General features: G+C 40.1%; 1 protein-coding gene across 3 annotated transcripts in view; it reads left to right on the top strand.

The window, feature by feature from the left end:
* Positions 1–20,076, top strand: part of TXNDC11 (thioredoxin domain containing 11) — a 66,793-nt gene that overhangs the window by 10,762 nt on the left and 35,955 nt on the right. Inside the window, exons 3-5 of one of the 3 annotated variants that reach the window (XM_023728468.1) lie at positions 1,304–1,478; positions 3,211–3,340; positions 17,034–17,127. In XM_023728468.1, the coding sequence (XP_023584236.1) occupies positions 3,239–3,340; positions 17,034–17,127 (196 nt within the window). In that variant the 5' untranslated portion in view covers positions 1,304–1,478; positions 3,211–3,238. The remainder of the gene's footprint in view (positions 1–1,303; positions 1,479–3,210; positions 3,341–17,033; positions 17,128–20,076) is intronic. The other 2 variants (XM_004373257.1, XM_023728469.1) reach the window with 2 other exon arrangements.

The following is a 20,076-nucleotide window of genomic DNA, read 5'->3' as shown; positions in this document are numbered from 1 at the left end:
ATTCTGAAATCCATAAAGCTCTGAAATTCGATTTTTCATAAAGTTTGTCCCCAAATGCATTTATCTGGCCTGAATTAACAGGAGGTTATGTATAGTCTTTTTCCCACTTAAGTGCCCCGTTACTCATTTTGCTGCATAAATATTGGTGTTTGACTTTAGAGTACTGTCCAGACCCTGCTGTGGGTGTAAAGTCACGTCTAAGATCTGACTTGAAGGAGATGGGATTTTGAACTTGTAGTTGTGTTCGTTCAGTGCAGTTGGCTTGAATTTTATTGAGGTGAAATGGGTAAAGAAGATCAGTAAGAACTATGCTTTTTATTTTTTGCTTTGCTTAAGGAGTCCTGGTGGCACAGTGGTTAAACACTTGGCTTCTAACCAAAAGGTCAGCAGTTTGAACCTACCAGCTGCTCCATGGGAGAAAGACATGGCAGTCTGCTTTTCTAAAGATTTACAGCCTTGGAAACCCTGTATAGGGTTGCTATGAGTCAGAATTGACTCGATGGCAGTGGGTTTTATTATTATTATTTGTTTGAGTTTTTGCCTTTTATAGGCTTTATTTTTTCCCTGCCTTTAAACTCCTTGGGCCATAATCAGTTGGGATTTATAAAAAACATCAAACTGTATTGTTTGTGAACTATCTGTGATCATTTCATTACACGTCTCTAACCTAAAATGCTGTGTGGCACGTAGTCTTGTTTCCTGGGAGCTATCAAACAGTATTAGGGCAAAATCACACTTTCCTACCCCATCTCCATCCCCAGATTTTCCTCTGGGTATTAAATGTGTGTGATCTTAATATTTACAGTAACAAGCCAGTTTTTGCTTTGGGGTCATTAAGGCCATTTTCAGACTTTTTTCCTTTTTGGCCAGTAATTTAGAGGTTTTGCTGCTTCTACTTTGAAGGGGAAAGTGCAGGCTTTTTCAGATTTACTTCTTTCTATTTTAAAGTTAAGTATAATTTGTAGTGCTTAAAGGTTCTAGAACTCTGTTGTTTGTAATGGGATGATGTTGTTTGTAATGCAACCTGCTGAGGTACTTGTATTTCTTTTGGCTTTGAGAATAGTCCACAGATGCCTAGCACTGAGTATAGTCCTTGCAACTGTATGTAAGCAGGTCACGTGGGTTTAATTTGATGTGTCATTAAGATAGAAGTGTTCCCTTGACTTGAGTACAAAATATCATTTTGTTACACGTGGGTATACAGTATTGTTTTATACTATTTTGTTTTCTTAGCTTTTGTAGGAAGATTGAAAGAACATGAAACAAACTTTAGAAATATCTAGTCAACCCTCTCATTTTACAGATGGGAATTTGGGGTTGATAACCCACCTTGAAATGGCCTACCCCTCACCTTTGCCTGCTGAAGTTTTACTTGTTTAAGTCAGTGCAGACCCATTCATACTCATCTCAACATCTGCCGTTCCCAAGATACCTAAAACAAACAGAAGGAGATGCTAAGGCACAGAAATTTCTAAAAGGTAGCTTTTTCGTACTCCACCTAAGAATCTTCAAGACCTCTATTTTATTTATCCTTTCATATGTGTATCTATGAATGTGTTCCATCAGCTGAACTCTCTTGGGAGCCTTCAGTAGTCATGAGGTTATTTTGGTTAATAGTCTTTGCAGGTGTGGCCCTTGAGTCTTATAACTGTACAGATCACTGCCATTTGTGTGTTGTTGTTGTTGATGATGTTGCTGTTGTTTACTTGATGGCTTATCTAGTAATAGCTACTTAAACCAATAAGCTTTTCTGTTTCGTGAAAATAGATTCCATTTTTTTTTTTTTGGTTTCTATTGATACAAGTCACAAAGTTTATAAAAGGGTCTGAAGCAGAGAGTGGTTTCTCAGATCACTCTGTACAGAACTCAGCAGTCTGAGCTCAGCTTGTCCTATGGCAGTGACTATACTTGTTGGTGAAACACCCTACATTCTGGGATCTAAGTCAGCAGGACTCTTGTAGCATCAGGCCAAGAAAATTCTGCAGAGGTTGTTTGCTTGAGGTTTCCAAATTGGTTGGCTCCTTTTTTCTGAACAAAAATAGTAATCAGATGCTTTATTGATTTCCCCCTTTAAATTAAAAATTGTTGGTTGTTGGTGTGTTGTTGATGGTAATTTTTAAAGTTAACTAACTTGTTGTAAGTCTTGAATTGATAGAATTATTAACCTTGTCTCTCAGCTGTGCGTGTGGAATGCTGTTTTTACTTTCTTCATGCTTGTATTCCTATGTCTGGAAACGTACTCTGCAGTAACAGTGAAGAATTGAGTTTATGCCACCACATTATATGTGTGTGTGTGAATTTCTGTAACTGTGTATTATCATATATTGTGGTATTGTTACCATGGCATTTCTAGTGATTCTTTACTGTGCTCTGACTATTGCTGTTAACTGGAAGCTTACTGTCAGTTTCTGTTTAGAGAGAAGAATGGTTATGGAGTTGCACTCCCCCATCCCCACCACATACTGTCCAATTTTATTTGAGCAATGTCTGTATTATGCACGATTGAAGAAAGCCACGTAAGGATTCTGATTAGGAGAGTAACTGAATGTTGGTGGTATACTTAGCAATACTAAAACAAACTCTATTGTATCCCCAAGCACAGCTGGAAGGGAAAGTAACGAAGGTCATTTGTATGGGTCCCTGACTTCAAACCTTCACATACTTTTTTAATGCTTCATTAAAGCTTTAAATAGGCCTATGGCTCACTTAGTGATCCTTTGTGCAAGTGCATCTGGGAATGTTTAATAACAGCTTTGTAGTAGACCAAGGGCCACCTGCTCGACTTAACTTATTTCTGAGTGATATATAAAAGGAAAGTCTGTCTGCATTGAATTACGCGGTTCAGATTCTGGAATCCTTCAGCATGTGGTCAGTTTCCAGGGCTGCCTTTCTTTTCTTTTCTTTTTGAAGAAATATTACTGTGGGAATGTGTTTTATTTTTTTGAGAATGAATGTTCTTTTTTTTTGAAATTCAGTTTGCAGTTAATAAGCTCATAGAATAGTAATGGCTGTTTCTGCCCACCCTCACATAAAATGCTTATTCTTAACTGACCTTCCTTAGACAAAGCCAAGCTACTTATTCTACTAACTGGTCTGGGTCCTTATGCAAGATGTTTTCATTTTGCGGTGTTGATGATTTCACTTATACATTTACAGGTTTAATGCATGGTGTATTGTTTTTATTTTCTTATGTTTATTTTTTGGTGCTAGTTTCGGACCAATCGAATACAAAGGCCCCATGAGTGCTGTTTACATTGAGAAGTTTGTCCGCCGGGTGATGAAACCACTTCTCTACATCCCATCTCAATCAGAATTACTAGATTTTCTCTCAAACTACGAGGTACTTTATCTTTCGTATCTTCTCCGATTTCCAGAGCCTTTCAGTGGGTTGTATTTCATTGTTTGTATTTTCTCCCCCATACTTCCTGATTTGAAGCAATTAAAAGATCACATTGTAGATAAGCTCCAATTAAATGATTCCTGAGATGCTGGTTGTAAGGCTGGTTTTAGCCAAGTGAGTTAAGAGAATAGAATAGTTGCAAAATCTTGTCTATTTTGTGTTTGGGAATTTTCAACGAATGTTCAATTTATTTCACAGTTCACTTAGAGTACGTAAGGATTAAATTTATATGGAGCTGCAAATTTCTAAAAATTTTATTTAATGCTTTATAGTATTTAATATGAGATATCGGATTTTCTTGTCAGTTGTAGTTTAGTTTTTTTTTTTTTAAAGTGGAAATATATTTCTTTCAGTTTTATAAGTACATGACTATTTCCAGGTCTTCCTAGCAGAAAGTTTCCTAGCATGGCTTCTCTCCTGCTTCCCTGTTGCCAGCTTCAACCCTGGTAAAATATTTTTATAAGACCTCGAATGAGTGATCAGGACAGCTTACTATTGAGAGACCAATATAAAATTTAAAATAACCTCAATAAAGCATTAGAATAGTTCCACAAAAAAATTCATTGGGGCAGGAGTAAAATCGTAGTTGGGTATAATAAGTAAAAATGATACTTAGAGCAAATCAAACCCATTGCTATTGAGTTGATTCTGACTCGTAGCAACCCTATAGAACAGAATAAAACTACCCCTTAGGGTTTCCAAGGAGCAGCTTGGTGGATTCGAACTGCCGACCTTTTGGTTTGTAGCCATAGCTCTTAACCACTATGCCACCAGTGCTCCAGATGATACTGAGGTATAACAAAATTAAGACCATAAATACCTGATAGAGATAAAAACGTTGTAAGTCTAGACCTCACTGATTCAGAACTTGGTAATTTTGTCTGGGTTGAATTTTACTTTTTGTACTACATATATGTTTTGCAGATTGGATATGAATGTTTTTCACCAGCACATTGTTTACAGTTTTTTTTTTTAAAATCATGTTAGACAGACTGTTTCTGTGTTAAGTATTAGCAGGTTCCCCAAGCAGCGGTGTTGATATCTGGTTATTCTGCCTGTAGTTCTCGGATATGCATCAGAGTAAATGCTTCCTTAATCTTGTATGGGTAAAGGATGAATGCCATGCACCTCAGAGGCTTGTCTCCCATTTCGCCTGGCCAGGCTCGGGGTGGAGAGCCACACTGGGAGGCGGGCACCTGGGCTTTTACTCCCATTGGCTACACTCGGTGGGTCTGTGACTTGGGGCACATTACTCATCTGCCAGGTTTCAGGTGCCTGGACTCAGGTTTTCTTGAGATTCCTTTTTACTCTCAAGTGCTATAATTTTGTGAAAAATGAATTTTCACATAGATTTGCAGTAGGTGCCAGGCAGGAGAAGGTGGTGTGCAGAATGGTTGTCAGGAGTCAGACTTGAAGCAAAGCTCAGCTATGTCACTTCTTAGCTGTGTGGCCTTGGGCTAGTTATATACTCTCTTTTAGCCTCCATCTCCTCATCTGTAAAACGGGTAAACAAAATAAGACATAGAAAATGCCCAGGATGTTGTCCAATAAATGAAAAATTTAACAGTAAAAATGGTATTGTTGAAAAAGTCGTGGATATTTAGCACTATTGAGAGAACTTAAAATGTACAGAATACCTACTAGAATTTCTCACTTACATGAAAAAAACTTGGTTTTGTAATTAATATGACAAAAAATGATCTGCAAGTGCCAAGAGGTCATCTTTCTATTATACTCCGTGTTGGGACTTTGTAAAATCCTGTGCCCAGTTTTGATTGGTATCCATTGATGTTTTCTTTAAATTTTCATTTGTTCGCTTCTGAAAAGGAGAGAAATGGAGAGTAGCTTTGGAACATCAGCCAGTATCATACAGCATGTGTTTAACCTAAAAAAGTGTGCAAAGATTGAGGTTATTTAGCCTAATAATAGAGGGCTGAGAAGCAGCTTCATTATTATTTTCAGCTGTATCAGAGATTTGTATCAGAGTTCTGAGCTAGATTTTCTGCTTCTGTGCTTAGCAGTGGTCATGTGATAAAATAGAAATACTTAACTAGGATCCTAGAGGCCTGGATTTAGCAAGTCTCTAATTAGTGAGTTCCATTCAGATTTCTTGTCTGTAAATTGAGGGAGTTGGCCCAGATAATCCCAACTGACCTTTTCGGCATCAGCGTGTAAGTGTAGAGATTGGAGAGAGGCATACAGGTAAAGGTTCGTAAAGTTTTGGATGGAAAAGCAGTTTTGAAGCAATGCCCTTAAAAAGCTGTATCAGAGATCTTTCTAGTTCTTTTTATTTATTGCCTCTAAGACGTTTCTGTGAGTTGGAATCGACTTGACAGGAACGGGTTTGGTTTTTTTGGTTTTAAGACGTTTCTAGTGCTCTATTTTATCTGCAGGAGCAAGACAAGTGCACATTTAGGACTGAGTAGCAGGGATGGTTCCTTACTTTTTAGTCTTCCTATTCTTTGAACCTGCTCTTCAGCAGTGCTTTCAAAGATCATGCTCCAAGTATTGACATTGAGTTCACATCAGATGGGCCAGTGACATTACTCAAGGTTGGTTTTTGGCAGTCCACTTAATTAGCGATGTACAACAATGAATAGACTGGTTTGCCAAGAATGCCTTCAAAACAGGATCTAGAAGAGTGCTGCCAAGGTGGGACCTCGATATAGCTTCTGTCGGCCTTTCGGATGGCTTCCTCCCAAAAGCTGTGGATAGCTTTTCTTGGTTAGTGTCATGTTCTGTTGGGCTTCTCACTGAGGTGACAACACTTGATTAATAGACTTTGGTGAAAGAACTAGGGAGTCAAGCCCCGTACTGCACTTGCAAAACCATTTATCTTGTGAAGTGTACCAAATAATACTACCTAGAAAGAGGCTCTATCAATTTCATACATACTCTTTTTTAAGATAACATAAAGATGAAATTCCATATCTAGTAATGAAACCAAAGTCATGCTTTTGACACTTGAATAAATGAGGGTATCAGAAAGCTGAAGGAACTTTTGGAGGTCCTATTCTAGAGGCGGGTCCCTGGATGGCACAGTTTGCGCTTGGCTGCTAACCAAAAGGTCAGTAGTTCGAATCTCCCCAATGGCACCGTAGGAGAAAGGCCTGGCTGTCTTCTGTAAAGATTAAACCTATTGCCAGTGAGTTGATTCTGACTCATAGTGACCCTATAGGACAGAGTAGAACTGTCCCCTAGGATTTCCAAGGCTGTAATCTTTACAGAAGCCGACTGCCACATCTTTTTCCTGTGGAGTGGCTGTTGGATTTGAACTACTGACCTTTTGGTTAGCAGCTGAGCACTTAACCACTGCTCCACCAAGATTATAGTCACTGAAAACTCTATGGAGCACAGTTCTACTCTGCAACACACGGGTTGCCATGGGTCAGAATTGACTCGACAGCAAGGGGTTTTGTTCTAGAGCATAATAAGGTTTTCCTTTAAATTAGGATGTTCCTCTAAACTAGGGTTTCTCAACCTCAGCAGTATTAACATTTGGGGTTGAATAATTCTTTGTCGTGGGAGGCTGTCCTGTGCGTTGTAGGGTGTTCAGCAGCATCCCTTGTCCCCACCCACTATATCTACCATTTACATACCTCTGCCCCCAGTTGTGACAACCAAAAGTGTCCCCAGACATTGCCAGATGTCCCTTACAGGGCACAGTGCTCCCAGGTGAGAACTGCTGGTCTGAATGAGGCATTTCCCCAAACAGGGCCTTAAGTTGATGTGTCACAGGTGTTAGTACAAACACACCTTTTTCACATGACACATGGAATGCCACAGTCTGATTGTTAGAGGTTTATCTGCTTAACACGGTGGCAGTAGAAAGAAGATGAAAATGAAGCAATGCCTTCACTAGAGAATTCTGAAGCATTTTCTGTGGAGGACTAGAGACAGGAGTGAGTTATATCATCATCAAAAGAGCTGTCCTTGATGCTCAACATTTAATTGAAACCATTTCCTTACCCTTTCCTCAAAAAGCATGCATCTTAAATATGTTAACGAGTCTGCTAAATTAATTATAAAAGATACTTGTTTTGGTCAAAGCACCTCATCTCCTAATTTACATTTTTTTATAAATATGAGTTTCAATATCAAGTGTGTTGTGTGTTTAAATTTAGGCATACCAAAATTAGGTCAGAAATAATTATTCAATGTTTTTGTGCCACTTCTGAGATTTGTCCTAGCAGCAAAGATTATTTTTTGCTCGGCTTATGTTTGTGAATGTGTTTGTGGCATCTTGTGGGGTGCATTTGATCATCTTTCCCTTATATTAAAAAAATGACATTGATTAATTATAAGTGTATTTGTCTCCAATCCAGATATTTGTGAGCAGTTGGAACCATCATAAAAATTGTACAGTTCGCATTCATTACTTGGGAAGTGATAATATTCTGAAACAAATAATTTTCGATATTGACATATACTTTTATTATATGTATACTCAGCTCTATTCATATGTGACTATGCTGCTTATACAAAGAGGAATGCTCTAATTGTATCTTAGTTTGAATTTTCATAAGTCCTGCAGATGAATGCTTTCAGTAACCTGTTCAGATGATCTGATGTTGAATTACCTAGAAGAGTAAAAGTTTTTAACCAATCGAAAATATTTAATTTCATTAGGTACCGCAAACCCACCTGTCTTGGTTATCTAGTGCTGCTATAGCAGAAATGCAAGTGGGTGGCTTTAACAAACAAATTTATTTTCTCACAGTTCAGGAGGGTTAGGGGTAGAAGTCCGGATTCAGGGCACCAGCTCTAGGGGAAGGCTTTCTCTCTCTGTTAGCTCTGGAGGAAGGTCCTTGTCTTTCTTCAGCTTCTTTTCCTCCCCCATCTTCATGTGGTTTGGCAGCTGCCTTCCCCCACATCTTCCTGCTTCTCAGTGCCTGTCTCAGAGGTGATTGGCTTAAGAAACACTCAACACTGAGAAGGCTCATTAACATAACAAAGAAACCCCATTCCCAAATGGGGTTACAATTACAGTTATAGGGGATAGGATTTACAGCACATATTTTTAGGAGACACAATTAAATCCATAACACCACCCAAATCAGATTGCTAATCATTAATCATAGTTTTATGTTTGTAAAATATAACTCTGAGGCTAGATACAATTTCCAGGTAAATGATTTTGCCTTTAATTTACATAAACATTGCAGAAGGACATTGAAGCTTGAATATTATAAGTATTTACCTTTGTAAATTCTGAAATATTTAGTCATCATTAGCAAAAGAATAATGAGAAAACTCTGCATTACCTAAGTCCCCTTCAGTTTTCAAGTGATTTTACTTCTTATCTGCCCAACAGCCCTGTGAGAGAGATGGAGATTGTAGATCCTTTGAACAGATTAAGAAGCTAAGGTACAAAAAGGGTCTGATTTACTTTAAGGGGAGATTGGACAATAGCCCAGGCCTTCTGCGTCCTAAAATGCTTCCTTATGCACCACGTTCCTTCCTCAGAGAAATATTTAAGGTCTCTGGGTTGAAACTTCAGGGTCTACCCAGAGGTAAAATTTTGAATATTTAAATATTTTATGTCATTTTGAACCTTTCTTTTTCATGGCAGAAAAATTTTGAAGATGTTGGCTTCTTCATTTGGCTGTAGCTTTTTTTTCCTTCAGTTTTACAAATCATTCTAAGAATGAATAGTGATAAAGGATGAGGCCATGGTATTGATTTACTGTTAAAACTGCAGCAGAGTTTTACTTCTTCCTATTATTAATTGGGTCATTGACTTTCATTTTGCGGGACCAGGAGTGTTCTATGTATAATTACATTATTTAGCAGGGTGTGGTCTAGAGTTTTCTCAGATATGCACTAAAATGATAACCTGCCTTATAAATGCTGAATGTTGCTAAAAACTGAAGTGACCTTACCAGTGGATACTACAAAGGTAGACCAACAGCTCTAAGTCATCTGGAACCATGTTAAGAAAATTTACCTCCTTCAGGTACTTCAGTTGGAGAATCACTCTTCGTTGAGAGTTCTTTCTGCCTGTGTAAGATATGGACAGGAAAATGTAGTTTGTTACTTGTGGACAGTATAGTCAAATAGAACCCAGTGTCATTTTTATTTTGGTGGACATTAAGTTGATCGGAAAAGGAATAGGACAAAGTAATGGTAATGCTGTTTTCAGAGTCATTAGTTTAAGGCTCTTCTAATTGTAGTATTTTTTAGACATCATTTGCTTTAAGTATTGGTAGCTTTTACATTGGGGGGCATTGGTAGTTTAGTGGTAGAATTCTCACCTTCCATGCAGGAGACTCGGGTTTGATTCTCAACCAGTACACTCAAGCACAGCCTCCACCCGTCTGTCAGTGGGGGCCTGCATGTTGTTATGATGCTGAACAGGTTTTAGCAGAGCTTTCAGACTAAGATGGACTATGAAGAAAGGCCTGTGATTTACTTCTGAAAATCAGCCAGTGGAAACCCTATAGATCAAAATGGTCTGATCCTGTTGTGTACAAGGTCGTTAGGAGTTGGGAGCCAATGCGAAGGCAGCTAATAACAACAGCTTCTACATCAATAAAGCTTTCTTTTTTATTTTTAAAGCACATGACAGAATTATCTGATTTATACTTTATATCTACCCACCAGATGCCAACAGTATTATTTAGAACTCTTATATCTGAAGCCAAAATATTTTCCAAATTTCTTCATGAATTTCTATAGTTTATCCATTTAAGAGTAGTGATTTGCCATTGTAAAAATGGCAGAGGGGTCTGACCTCCTCTGACTTCACGAGGAGGAGAGAGAATCACCGTCAGCATCAGTAGCCCAAGGGTGATTCCTATGAAGCAGAGATCATACATATCTCCTCTCTCCAATGTTTTTTTTTTTTTTTTTTTTTACCAATTTTGACAGCAGCTATCCTTCCCATGGCACTCTCTGCTTCTCTCCTGGGTTCGATAATTTGTTGGAATGGCCACACACAACTCACAGACAATACTCAGTTATGGGGTTTATTAGGGAAGTAACAGGTAATAATTCAGGATTAGGAATGACTCAAGATACAGTTCTTTGATTAGGACAGCATCTTCTCAGCCATGTCCGAAGGCAGGCCTCTCTCTGGCCCACAGCCCTTCGGCTGGGCCCCTACCCTGCTTGGGCAAGTGTTACAAAGCTCATTAGCTGCACCAATAAGTGCTCCAGGGGCACCTCACTCTGTCAGTAAGCCTCAGCTAGAAAGCTCTCAGCTCTCTCGCTCCATGGGTCAGCAAGCCTCCACTGACAAATGCCCGGAGGCACCCCATTCTGCCAGGAAGCCTCCTGCCCAAAGGTGCTCGGCTGTCTTGCTCTGTGGGCCAGAAAGCCCGCTGCGCCATTTTGAGCTGGTCTCCTGGTTCTTCTGCTGCCATTTCTCTGCTGTTGCTTCTTGCCGTCTTGCACCACCTCCAGTGTTAAAGCTCTCTGTCTCCTGGGTCTAGGAGATTTTCAGCGCAGGGATCTCGGGTCGAAAGGATGTGCTCCACTCCTAGCTGTTCTTTCTTCGTGGTGGTGAGGTCTCCCCTTTCTGCCTCTGGGATGGCTTATTTTAAGCTTAGTTGGATGGAAAAACTGACGAATCCCCTTGTTAGGGTTCCATACACCTTATTTGCATGGCCCACCCTCCCAAGCCTGCCATATACCTTATTTGCATTATTAGCAAGCTGTCCAATCCCTTGGTGGGCCACAAGCACCTTATTTGCATAGTGCCACCCAATCATGTGAGGAGTTACAAGACTATGGCGAGAAAGGCCATATAAAAGTGATCCATTGTACACTAGCCATATATCCACTCATTTATTCATAGTAGCTTTGATAAACCAAATTGTTTTAAATTTAAGCAGGATGGGAGAAAACTTCAGAGTCTTTGCGTGTGTAGGGGCGTGGGGAGTTTGGTAAATTGCCTGGTGACAGAAAATCTGAGAATTTTGGAGAAAAACTTAGAGTGCCTGGTACCTGTCACTATCATATTGTTTGAATGTAAAATTCTACTCTGAATGTTGAGCAAATAGATACTTTTTTTGTCTATTAATAGTTTATAGCACTGTGAATAGTTTCACATTTTCTAGGTATGAGTGAGCATTAGTGCAGAAATAGTTCACGTAACATTGAGTGAAAACGCACCAAGCTGACTATGCTCACGGTCAGTGGCCACTAGAGGGTGTGTAGACCATCTGCTAAAATTTATACGACACTGCAAATGGTACCCACTTAGCAAAGAAGTGTTTTGTGCTGATGAGGATTTGCTGGCATAGCAAGGTTACTTCCTATAAATAGCGATTTTCAACCTCCTTGTTATAGCAGGTACTGAATCTAGCGTACATCATGGAATGGAATTAAAAACCCACAAACTGGGTCAAGTTATAATCAGTTACTCATCATGTTTTGTTCTTCATTAAACTGTAAACTTCATGAACTTTGTCTTATTTATCTTTTTATCCTCATTCATTAAAAAATGTTTACTGTCTGTCTGCCTTTGCCAGGCACACACTCTTGGAGCTGGAAATGCCATGATGAAAAAGAGAAAGCCTCTGTTTCGTGGAGTTACAGTCCAGTAAGGGAGATAGACAACAAACAGGAAAACAAGTAAACTAGATAATCTCACATAATAAGCGCTGTGAAAAAAAATAAAGGTGTGATGATAGAGGGGGTATGTGGCTATTTTAGAAAATAGGGAAGACTTTGCTGAGGACATGACTGACATTTAGCAAAAACCTAAATAAAGCGAAGCCTTTGTGATGTGAGGGAGCCCTTGTTGCACAGTGGTTAAGCACTCAGCTGCTAACTGAAAGGTTAGTAGTTCAAACCCGCCAGCCACTCCACAGTGGAAAGATGTGGCAGTCTGCTTCTGTAAAGATTACAGCTTTGGAAACCCTGTAGGGCGAATCTGCTCTGTCCTGTAGGGTTGCTGTGAGTTGGAATCGACTCAGGGCAACGGGTTTGTTTTTTGCTTTATATGATGCGAGTCAGCCTTGAGGAGATTTGAGAAAGTACATTCCAGAAGGTGGGAACAGTAAATGCAGAGGCCTTGAGGAAGGAACAGGACCTGTAAGGCCAGAGAAGAGAGAGCAGAGGAGACTCAGGATTCAAATTTATTTTACTTCCATTAATGTGTGTATGTGTGTGTATATATACATATGCACATACACTTAAGTAGTTGCATACATGCACATCCAAACAAAAAATCTCTTGCCCTAAGGTCGATTCTGACTCATAGTGACCCTATAGGATGTAGTAGAACTGCCCCATAGGGTTTCCAAGGAGCAGTTGGTAGATTTGAACTGCTGACCTTTTGGTTAGCAGCTGAGCTCTTAATCACTGCACCACTAGGGCTGCATACATGCACATACATACATACATATGTTTATGGGACATATGTCTCCCTCTGTGAAGCCAACTAAGGTAATGGGATGTGGACAGAGAACTAAAATTCACCTTATTTAATTTCTAGCCATGAAACATTTCTTAATACTTTAGAATGAGTTTATTGTATTTGGTTTTGGTTTGGGAGGTTGATCAGAATTTAAAGAAGCCTTGGTGAGTTTTTCTGTTTTCCTTCATTTAGTTTCCACTTTTGTTAACTGCAATGTGATGGATTGCTTTTATATAACCTTTCTCACTATGATCTGGTAATTACCACTAAATGACTAGATGAGACTATGCAAATGAGGTGCTTGTGGCCCACCAAGGGGATTGGATAGCTTGCTAATAATGCAAATAAGGTGCATGACACCCTTGGGGGTGGGGTGGGGCCATGCAAATAAGGTGTATGGAACATTAATGAGCGGATTGGTCAGTTTTGCTGCCTCACTAGCCTTAAAATAACCCATCCCAGAGGCAGACGGGGGGACCTCATTACCACCAAGAAGAAGAGCTAGGAGTGGAGCTCATCCTTTGGACCCGGTGTCCCTGTGCTAAGAACTTCCTAGACTGAGGAGACAGAGAGAGAGCTATAGTACCGGAGACAGCTCAAGATGAGGAGAAGCAGCAGCAATACAACCAGGAAACCAGTGTGAGATGGCGCAGTGGGTTTCCTGGCCCGTGGAGTAAGGCGGTTACAGTGAGTGTGCCAACCTGTGGAGTGAGAGAGCTGAGCACCTTTGGGCAGGAGGCTTGCTGGCAGAGTGGGGTGCCCCTAGGCACTCGTTGGCAGGGCCAGGCTTGCTACCCATGGAGTGAGAGAGCTGAGTACCTTTGGGCCAAGGCTTGCTGGTAGAGTGGCCTTCCCCTGGGCACTTAATGACAGAGCTAAAAAGCTTTGTAACATTTGCCTGAGCAGGGCAGAGTCTGGGCCAAGGGGTTGAGAGGCCCGCTTTGGGGGCACAGCAGAGAATAGGCTGTCCTGATTGAAGAACTGTATCCTGAGTCATTCCTGATCCTGAATTGTAACCTGTTACTTTCCGAATAAACGCTATAACTGTGAGTATGGTCTGAGTTCTGTGTGGCCATCACAACGAATTATCAAACTCAGCAGAGAAGTAGAAAGTGCTGTGGGAGGGACGGCTGGTGTCAGAATTGTTAAAAAGATTGGAGAGAGGAGGTGTGCCTGACCTCCACCTCATAGGAACCAACCTTGGGCTGTTGATGCTGATAATAATTCTCTCTCCTTCCCCTTGTGAAGTTAGACAAGGAGGTCCGATGCCCCCATGCCACCGTTTTTACAGTTTGTGTCAGAAGTGGGATTTGTTGCAATGGCACCAGACTCACAGAAGCATGAACTTTATAAGAGAAAGAACGAAGGAACATGGGAAGTGAATCTTTTGATTCTTGGATGGTTACTTTGGTTGTGTTGTTTCTGATGGCTGAAAGGAAAGTAAGAGTTGTTACACTATAGCTGAGTAGAGAAAAGTCACATCTGGAGTGGCTTCGGGCAAAAGCCAGGCCAGTTAAACAAGATGATTGTTAGAGGGCCAAGGTCTTCTGATTCTACCCTGCCAGATTCCCAAGGCCATATGCATATGAATGGGAAGATAGTCAAGGGGTGGAGAAGAGAAGATGAAACTGGAATATTTAAAAAAGCTTAGGTGTTTATCAGAATGTACTATGGATATTGAATATTTCTTCTACCTAGTGTTATAAACAGACCTAAATGTATAATGGAAATGAATGTTGGGTTTTATAGATAACAGAAGAGTGTGTAACTCCACCTTCAGCCACTATTTGATTGAATGTGCTAAAAGGGGAACTAGGATTTGCTTGAAAGAAACAACAGGCTGTTGGTTTGAATGCATTAGCCCTGTGTATGGAGTATTGGGGGCTTAGGTAGAAAATCTGAGCCCTACCCAGAATCCTTCCAGTCAGGAAATTTACATTTTAAAAGGCATACAGACCTACCCAGAACTGCTCAGGGAGCAAGAAATTTATGTTTGAAGAAGAACCTGCAGAGGAAAAAAATGACTTTTGCTTTTTGAATTTTTAAATTTTGAGCAAGGCGGGAAAAGTCAGTGCCCATCAGAAAAATCCCCTTCCAGGACTGGAAGTTAAAGGGAGCTAGCCAGTAGACAGCCTGAGGTGACCACCTTGGCCCACGAGATGAGTGGAGGTGGGGGCGATGCAGCAGTGAAGAGATGGACTGAGTTTGGACATGTTCCATTGGCACCCATTGACCTAGCCCACAGAGGCTAGAGATGAGAGAGAAAGAGAGAGAAGGGGCTGGCTGGTCTGAAGCGCAGGGAGGTGTGTGGACTCCCAAGCCTACGGCTGGTACCCATTGACCTAGTGTACAGGGCTAGGGATGAGCTGACCAGAATTAGACTTAATGAAGAGAGAGATGTTTGACACTGTGAGCTGGTATAGAGTGCTGCAATTTGATAGCTTGCTCTGCTCTGGACTTTGCTTATGGATGCAGATGCTCAAAAGTTCCAACTGGAACAGAAGAGTCTTCAGATCAAGGAACATGCTTGTCTTCTCAGAGTACTGGTTTGATAGGGATGGGCAGTTTAGAAATTGGCTATGTAAAATGGCTGATGTCAGAATCGGTAAAAAGGTTGGAGAGAGAGGAGGCATGTCTGACCTGCACCTCATAGGAATCAGCCTTGGGCTGTTGATGGTGATAATAATTCTCTCTCTTGAAAGTTAGGTGAGGAGGTCTGATGCCCCCACGTCACTATTTTTACATTATCCTTGTGTCCAATATTAACTAAGTAACTAGAATCTCTGAAGATTGTGTCTTGCTTTGTTCTTGATAGGAAAACTTAACCACACCATTTTAGCATGGTTTTAAGCCTTTAGAATTCAAATTATAATTCTTCTCTAAGCCAATTCTAGATTGACTTTTTAAAAACATTTTAAAGGTTAGGACAAAAGAAAATCCTGTTTTCAATAACTTTGCTTTCTGATTTCCTCATTTGTTTGAGAAATGGGTTATCAGTTGACTTTTTAAATGTTAGGATTAAACATTCTGTCTCAGTTTCTATCAGAATGAAAACTGATTTATTTAAAGTTGAATCTTTTGAGAATGAGTGCTTTGTATTTGAAAGATAGTATGTTCTACTACAGATCAGAAATCTCCTTTTTTACACAACATGCTGTTTTTTAACTTTACCAGCGGGTTACAATTTCTGCCTGTTAATGATCAGATCTGCTCCACGATTATTTGTTAAGAGCATTGTGCTGAGTGCTTTGAGGCCAGAAAGAAGGCTCCTTTACATTTGCCTACTGCTTGATAGTTCATCAGGCTCATCTTCATAGTAACCCCATGAGGACTTGTCCCTTCTGACAGATAAGTAAATGGAGGCTTCACATTGAAGAGTTCGTCTAAGGTCATTCAGTTAGTAGAACTTGGACTTGAACTTAGGTCTTCTGACTCCAAGCTCAGCACTCTTCTCTCTGGGATCTCACAGTTTGGCTTTTGAGATAGATATAATTGTTATAGAACAAAGTTGGACAGAGCAAGTGCCCCAGGGCCTTCAGAGAAGGCAGAATGCATCTGGTAGGGGAGAGTTACTGTAGCTGGTTTGGCAGAATGGAAGGCCATGTGCTAACCTTAGAGATATGGAATGAGCAAGTGGAAGTAAGTTTGTAGGGGTGAAAGAGCAAGAGATGGGGCCCTCTGCAGACTGACCTGTTGAGAGAGGAAGTGGCTACTGTAGATTGTTGGGTTCTGAGATTGGATGATCTTGAGTGCAGGTGGAGCCAAACAGATTTAACCTGATGTTGACTAAGTGTGAAGGTACATTTGGAGTGAGTGAAAGGAAGCAACTGAGGAAGAAATCTAAGGACTGTTACAAAGAAGTTACTGACATTGCTTGACTGGAGCTGTTAAAAGCGAGTACCTGAAATTGATGGTAAGATTTTGAGACAGGGGCCTAGGATTGTACCTTCAATAGCAGGTGGAAAGAAGAACTTATGTAGGGAGAGAGAAGGACGTTTCAGCTCTGAAGTGCCCCCATATGACCGCTGTGCCATCTTGTGAAAGCTGCTGCAACTCCATGCCTTCTCCCGTTTGTTGTCCAAGTGGAGGGAAAGGTCAACCCCCACCTTTAGCCTTTCTCATGTGGTTAGGCTTTTTAAAAAAAAAGAAATGCAACAAAATGCTTTAGCTATCAAATTATACTGGCATGTCTTTCTCTTTTCAAAATATCCTGTATTGCACAGTTGCCGGTGATGCGTCAGTTACCTCATTCTGCTCTTGTGCCTGCAGCCTGGAGTACTTGGGTACTTTGAGTTCAGTGGCTCACCCCAGCCCCCTGGCTATTTGACCTTCTTCACATCAGCACTGCATTCATTAAAGAAAGGTAAACATGATTCCTATTAAGACATTTTAACAGAAATGTATTTATATTGACATTCTTTTGCATATGTTATAATTGTGATTCTGTTTTTTAAAGTTGATTTGCTTGGTTGCTTTTCTCAGTGTATTTATAATAAGTAATTACATAGTTTTATGTTCCATCAGTAGCAAACAGAAAGTACTGTTGTATTATTTCAAATATAGTCTCTTAAATATTTAGCTTTTTAAAAATGTAGCTTGATCATACTGTGTCTATAGTTTTACATTTTGTATTTTAAAATTCATTATACCATAATCATTTTTTTTCATAGAGTTACAAGCTCTGAGCATAGTTTTTAGTGATTATGTAATCTGTCAGTTGGATACCATACTTTAGCAATACGTTTTCTTTGAGGAGTATTTTTACAAGTAAAGAAGTCATGCCACAATACCAGCATATTTAGAAAATAGAAATTACTTGTAAAGTCTGCTGCCAGTTTCAGTATTCTCAAATGCATATTTTTCTATTTAGTTGAATCATATATCATTTGAGGTCTGACTTTCTAAATTAAACATTGTATCATACTCAGTTTTTCTGCTTCTCCATGATCTTTCTCTCTGTCAGTTACTACTTCCAGGTCCTGTTGGATATGTTTTATTCTATTCACTTGTCTCCATCTCCTTTGTTACCACTATGGTGTAAGCCCCCGTCACCCCACATCTGGACTATACCACCAAAGAAACCAAACCTGTTGCTGTTGAATCGATCCCAGCTCATAGCAACCCTACAGGACAGAGTAGAAGGGCCCCACAGGGTTTCCAAGGAGCGGTTGGTAGATTTGAACTGCCGACCTTTTGGTTAACAGCCACTGCACCACCAGGGCCCTGGACTATACCAGTATCCACTCTCACCCCATTTCAAGCCAGTTTAAGAGCGATAGTCATAAATTATAAATCCCAGCTCACATCACTCCTCTGCCTTACAATCTTCAGTGGCAGCCCACTGCATGTAGGAAAAACTCCAGAATTATAACATCGCCTCTGACCTCTCTCACCTCACCTCCTCACTGGCCCTCGTGCTCCCTGGGCTCTGGCTCCACTGGATTCGAGCTGGCCAGGTCTTCCTCACACTAGGCCCTTTGCGGATGCTACTCCTTCTGCCTGGAATGTTTCCCCCCGCTCCCTAGTCTCTAGGGCCCAGCTTTCCACCTGTCAGACCCCTATTCATCCTTCAGGGCCGAGCTTCATTATCACTTTGACAATCTAAATAACTGACCCCCTCCCCTAATCTAAACTTGGTATGACACGATTTGTTTAACATCTGTCTTCTTGCAGACTGTGAGGTTTTTGAGGGTAGGGACTGTGTCTTCAGCTTAGTGCTTTCTCTGCAGTGCCTGGTACATAGCAGGGGCTCAATCAGTATTTGCCAAATGAGTGATGAAATAAATGGCCATGTAATCTTTCCCGCAGTAGATCAACCAAAAGTATGTAACCATCTTTCTGTTACTGGATATCAGATGACTTCTTTTGTTACTGGATATTACCGTATTTTTATGCAGATAAGATATGTGCCCTGCATTTGTTTGCCAACCACATCCTCCCCCTGCGAGGTATTTTCCTAAGTGCACTATGCTAAATTTTTTTATAGCCAGGACATGTTAAAAAAAACTGACACAGCGTCCTTACCAAAATACCTTATGTGGGGAGGGCATGGTTGGCAAAAAATTGTAGAACGTGTGCGTTATTTGCGTACAATACAGTAGATTAGATTTTTTTGTTGTTGATTTTTTGTTTTGTTTTTGCTGTTATAACTGTATGCCATTAATACATCAAACAATTTGAAGACTGGTCATTTTAATATATATGTTGTCTTAACATTTTATGCATAGAGAATCTACTATGTTCAGGTTTTTCGCCTGTGGGGGAGATTAGGGGAGGAAATCAAGTTGTCACATAAATATGTCATCTGTCCACTTGAAAGACTTTGAGCTTCAAGTGATTAAGAAGACTTAGAGAATCAAAGTTTGAACTTTGAAAACAAAATACTGCCTACATAAATAAGCTTAAGAAGCAGACATTCAAAGCTCCTTATGGAAAATTAAATAAAGCCCTTCAAAGAGATCTCAACTGAAGATTTATATATAAAAGAGTGACCTAGAGCCTTTCACCGAAATGATGGCAGCATTCAGTTTCCTTCATTGAAGAGGGTATTTCAAGATCTTGGAGGGATGTTTTATTATCTCGTTAGCTCAATTGTGTGCTGCTCTGCCATGTAGTAAGAAATAAATCGTTCACCTTAAATTATGTTTTTATTCAGAGTTTTCCAACGTTTTGTTTCTTTTGTGAAAAATCTTTCCAACTATAAGACAATATCTTTTTCTTTTGTTTCCTTCTTTTTTTTAAGCTAAGGAAGGTGTTAAATGGGTAAAAATTCCTTGCGAGTACAGAATGAATCTCCTTGGTTAAATTCCTAATTTTGACAAATGAATACATGAGCATTCTCAGAATTACTACATTTCTTCCCTACATTTCTTGTTGGGCCTTGTAAAATTCTGTTGCATATGCAAGTTTGCAGGAGCTGAGATTCATCCTAAGTAATCCTTATACCCCATTTTTGTGGGTAAGTGCCCACTTAAGCATTGATACGAACCAGGGAAAATTTGGAATGTTGATTTTCTATGAAGGATTTTGCCTTGGGTATCTGGGGTTTTTTTCCCCTTCTTTTCCTGATTCTTCCTTCTACCCTGAAGTCATAAGATACTTTACTTATCGTTAGTAGCAGATGTGTGGTAAGAGAAAACGTGTGAACCCTCCTTTTTTAATGGTACAGTTTCAGATGTAAATTGTAGGTCAGTGTCGTGTTTAGAACGTGTACACAAATCGAGGCCTGAGAAACATTTGACACACTTAACGTTTAGTTGTAGAGAGCTTAACTGGAGAAGTGTTTAGACTGTCGTGGTAGAAAGCAGATGTC

Source organism: Trichechus manatus, unplaced genomic scaffold (assembly GCF_000243295.1).
Source record: "Trichechus manatus latirostris isolate Lorelei unplaced genomic scaffold, TriManLat1.0 scaffold00024, whole genome shotgun sequence".
In the NCBI taxonomy this organism is placed as follows: domain Eukaryota; kingdom Metazoa; phylum Chordata; class Mammalia; order Sirenia; family Trichechidae; genus Trichechus; species Trichechus manatus.
Note: the sequence above shows the minus strand (reverse complement) of the source record. Positions and strands in the feature narration are given on the sequence as shown.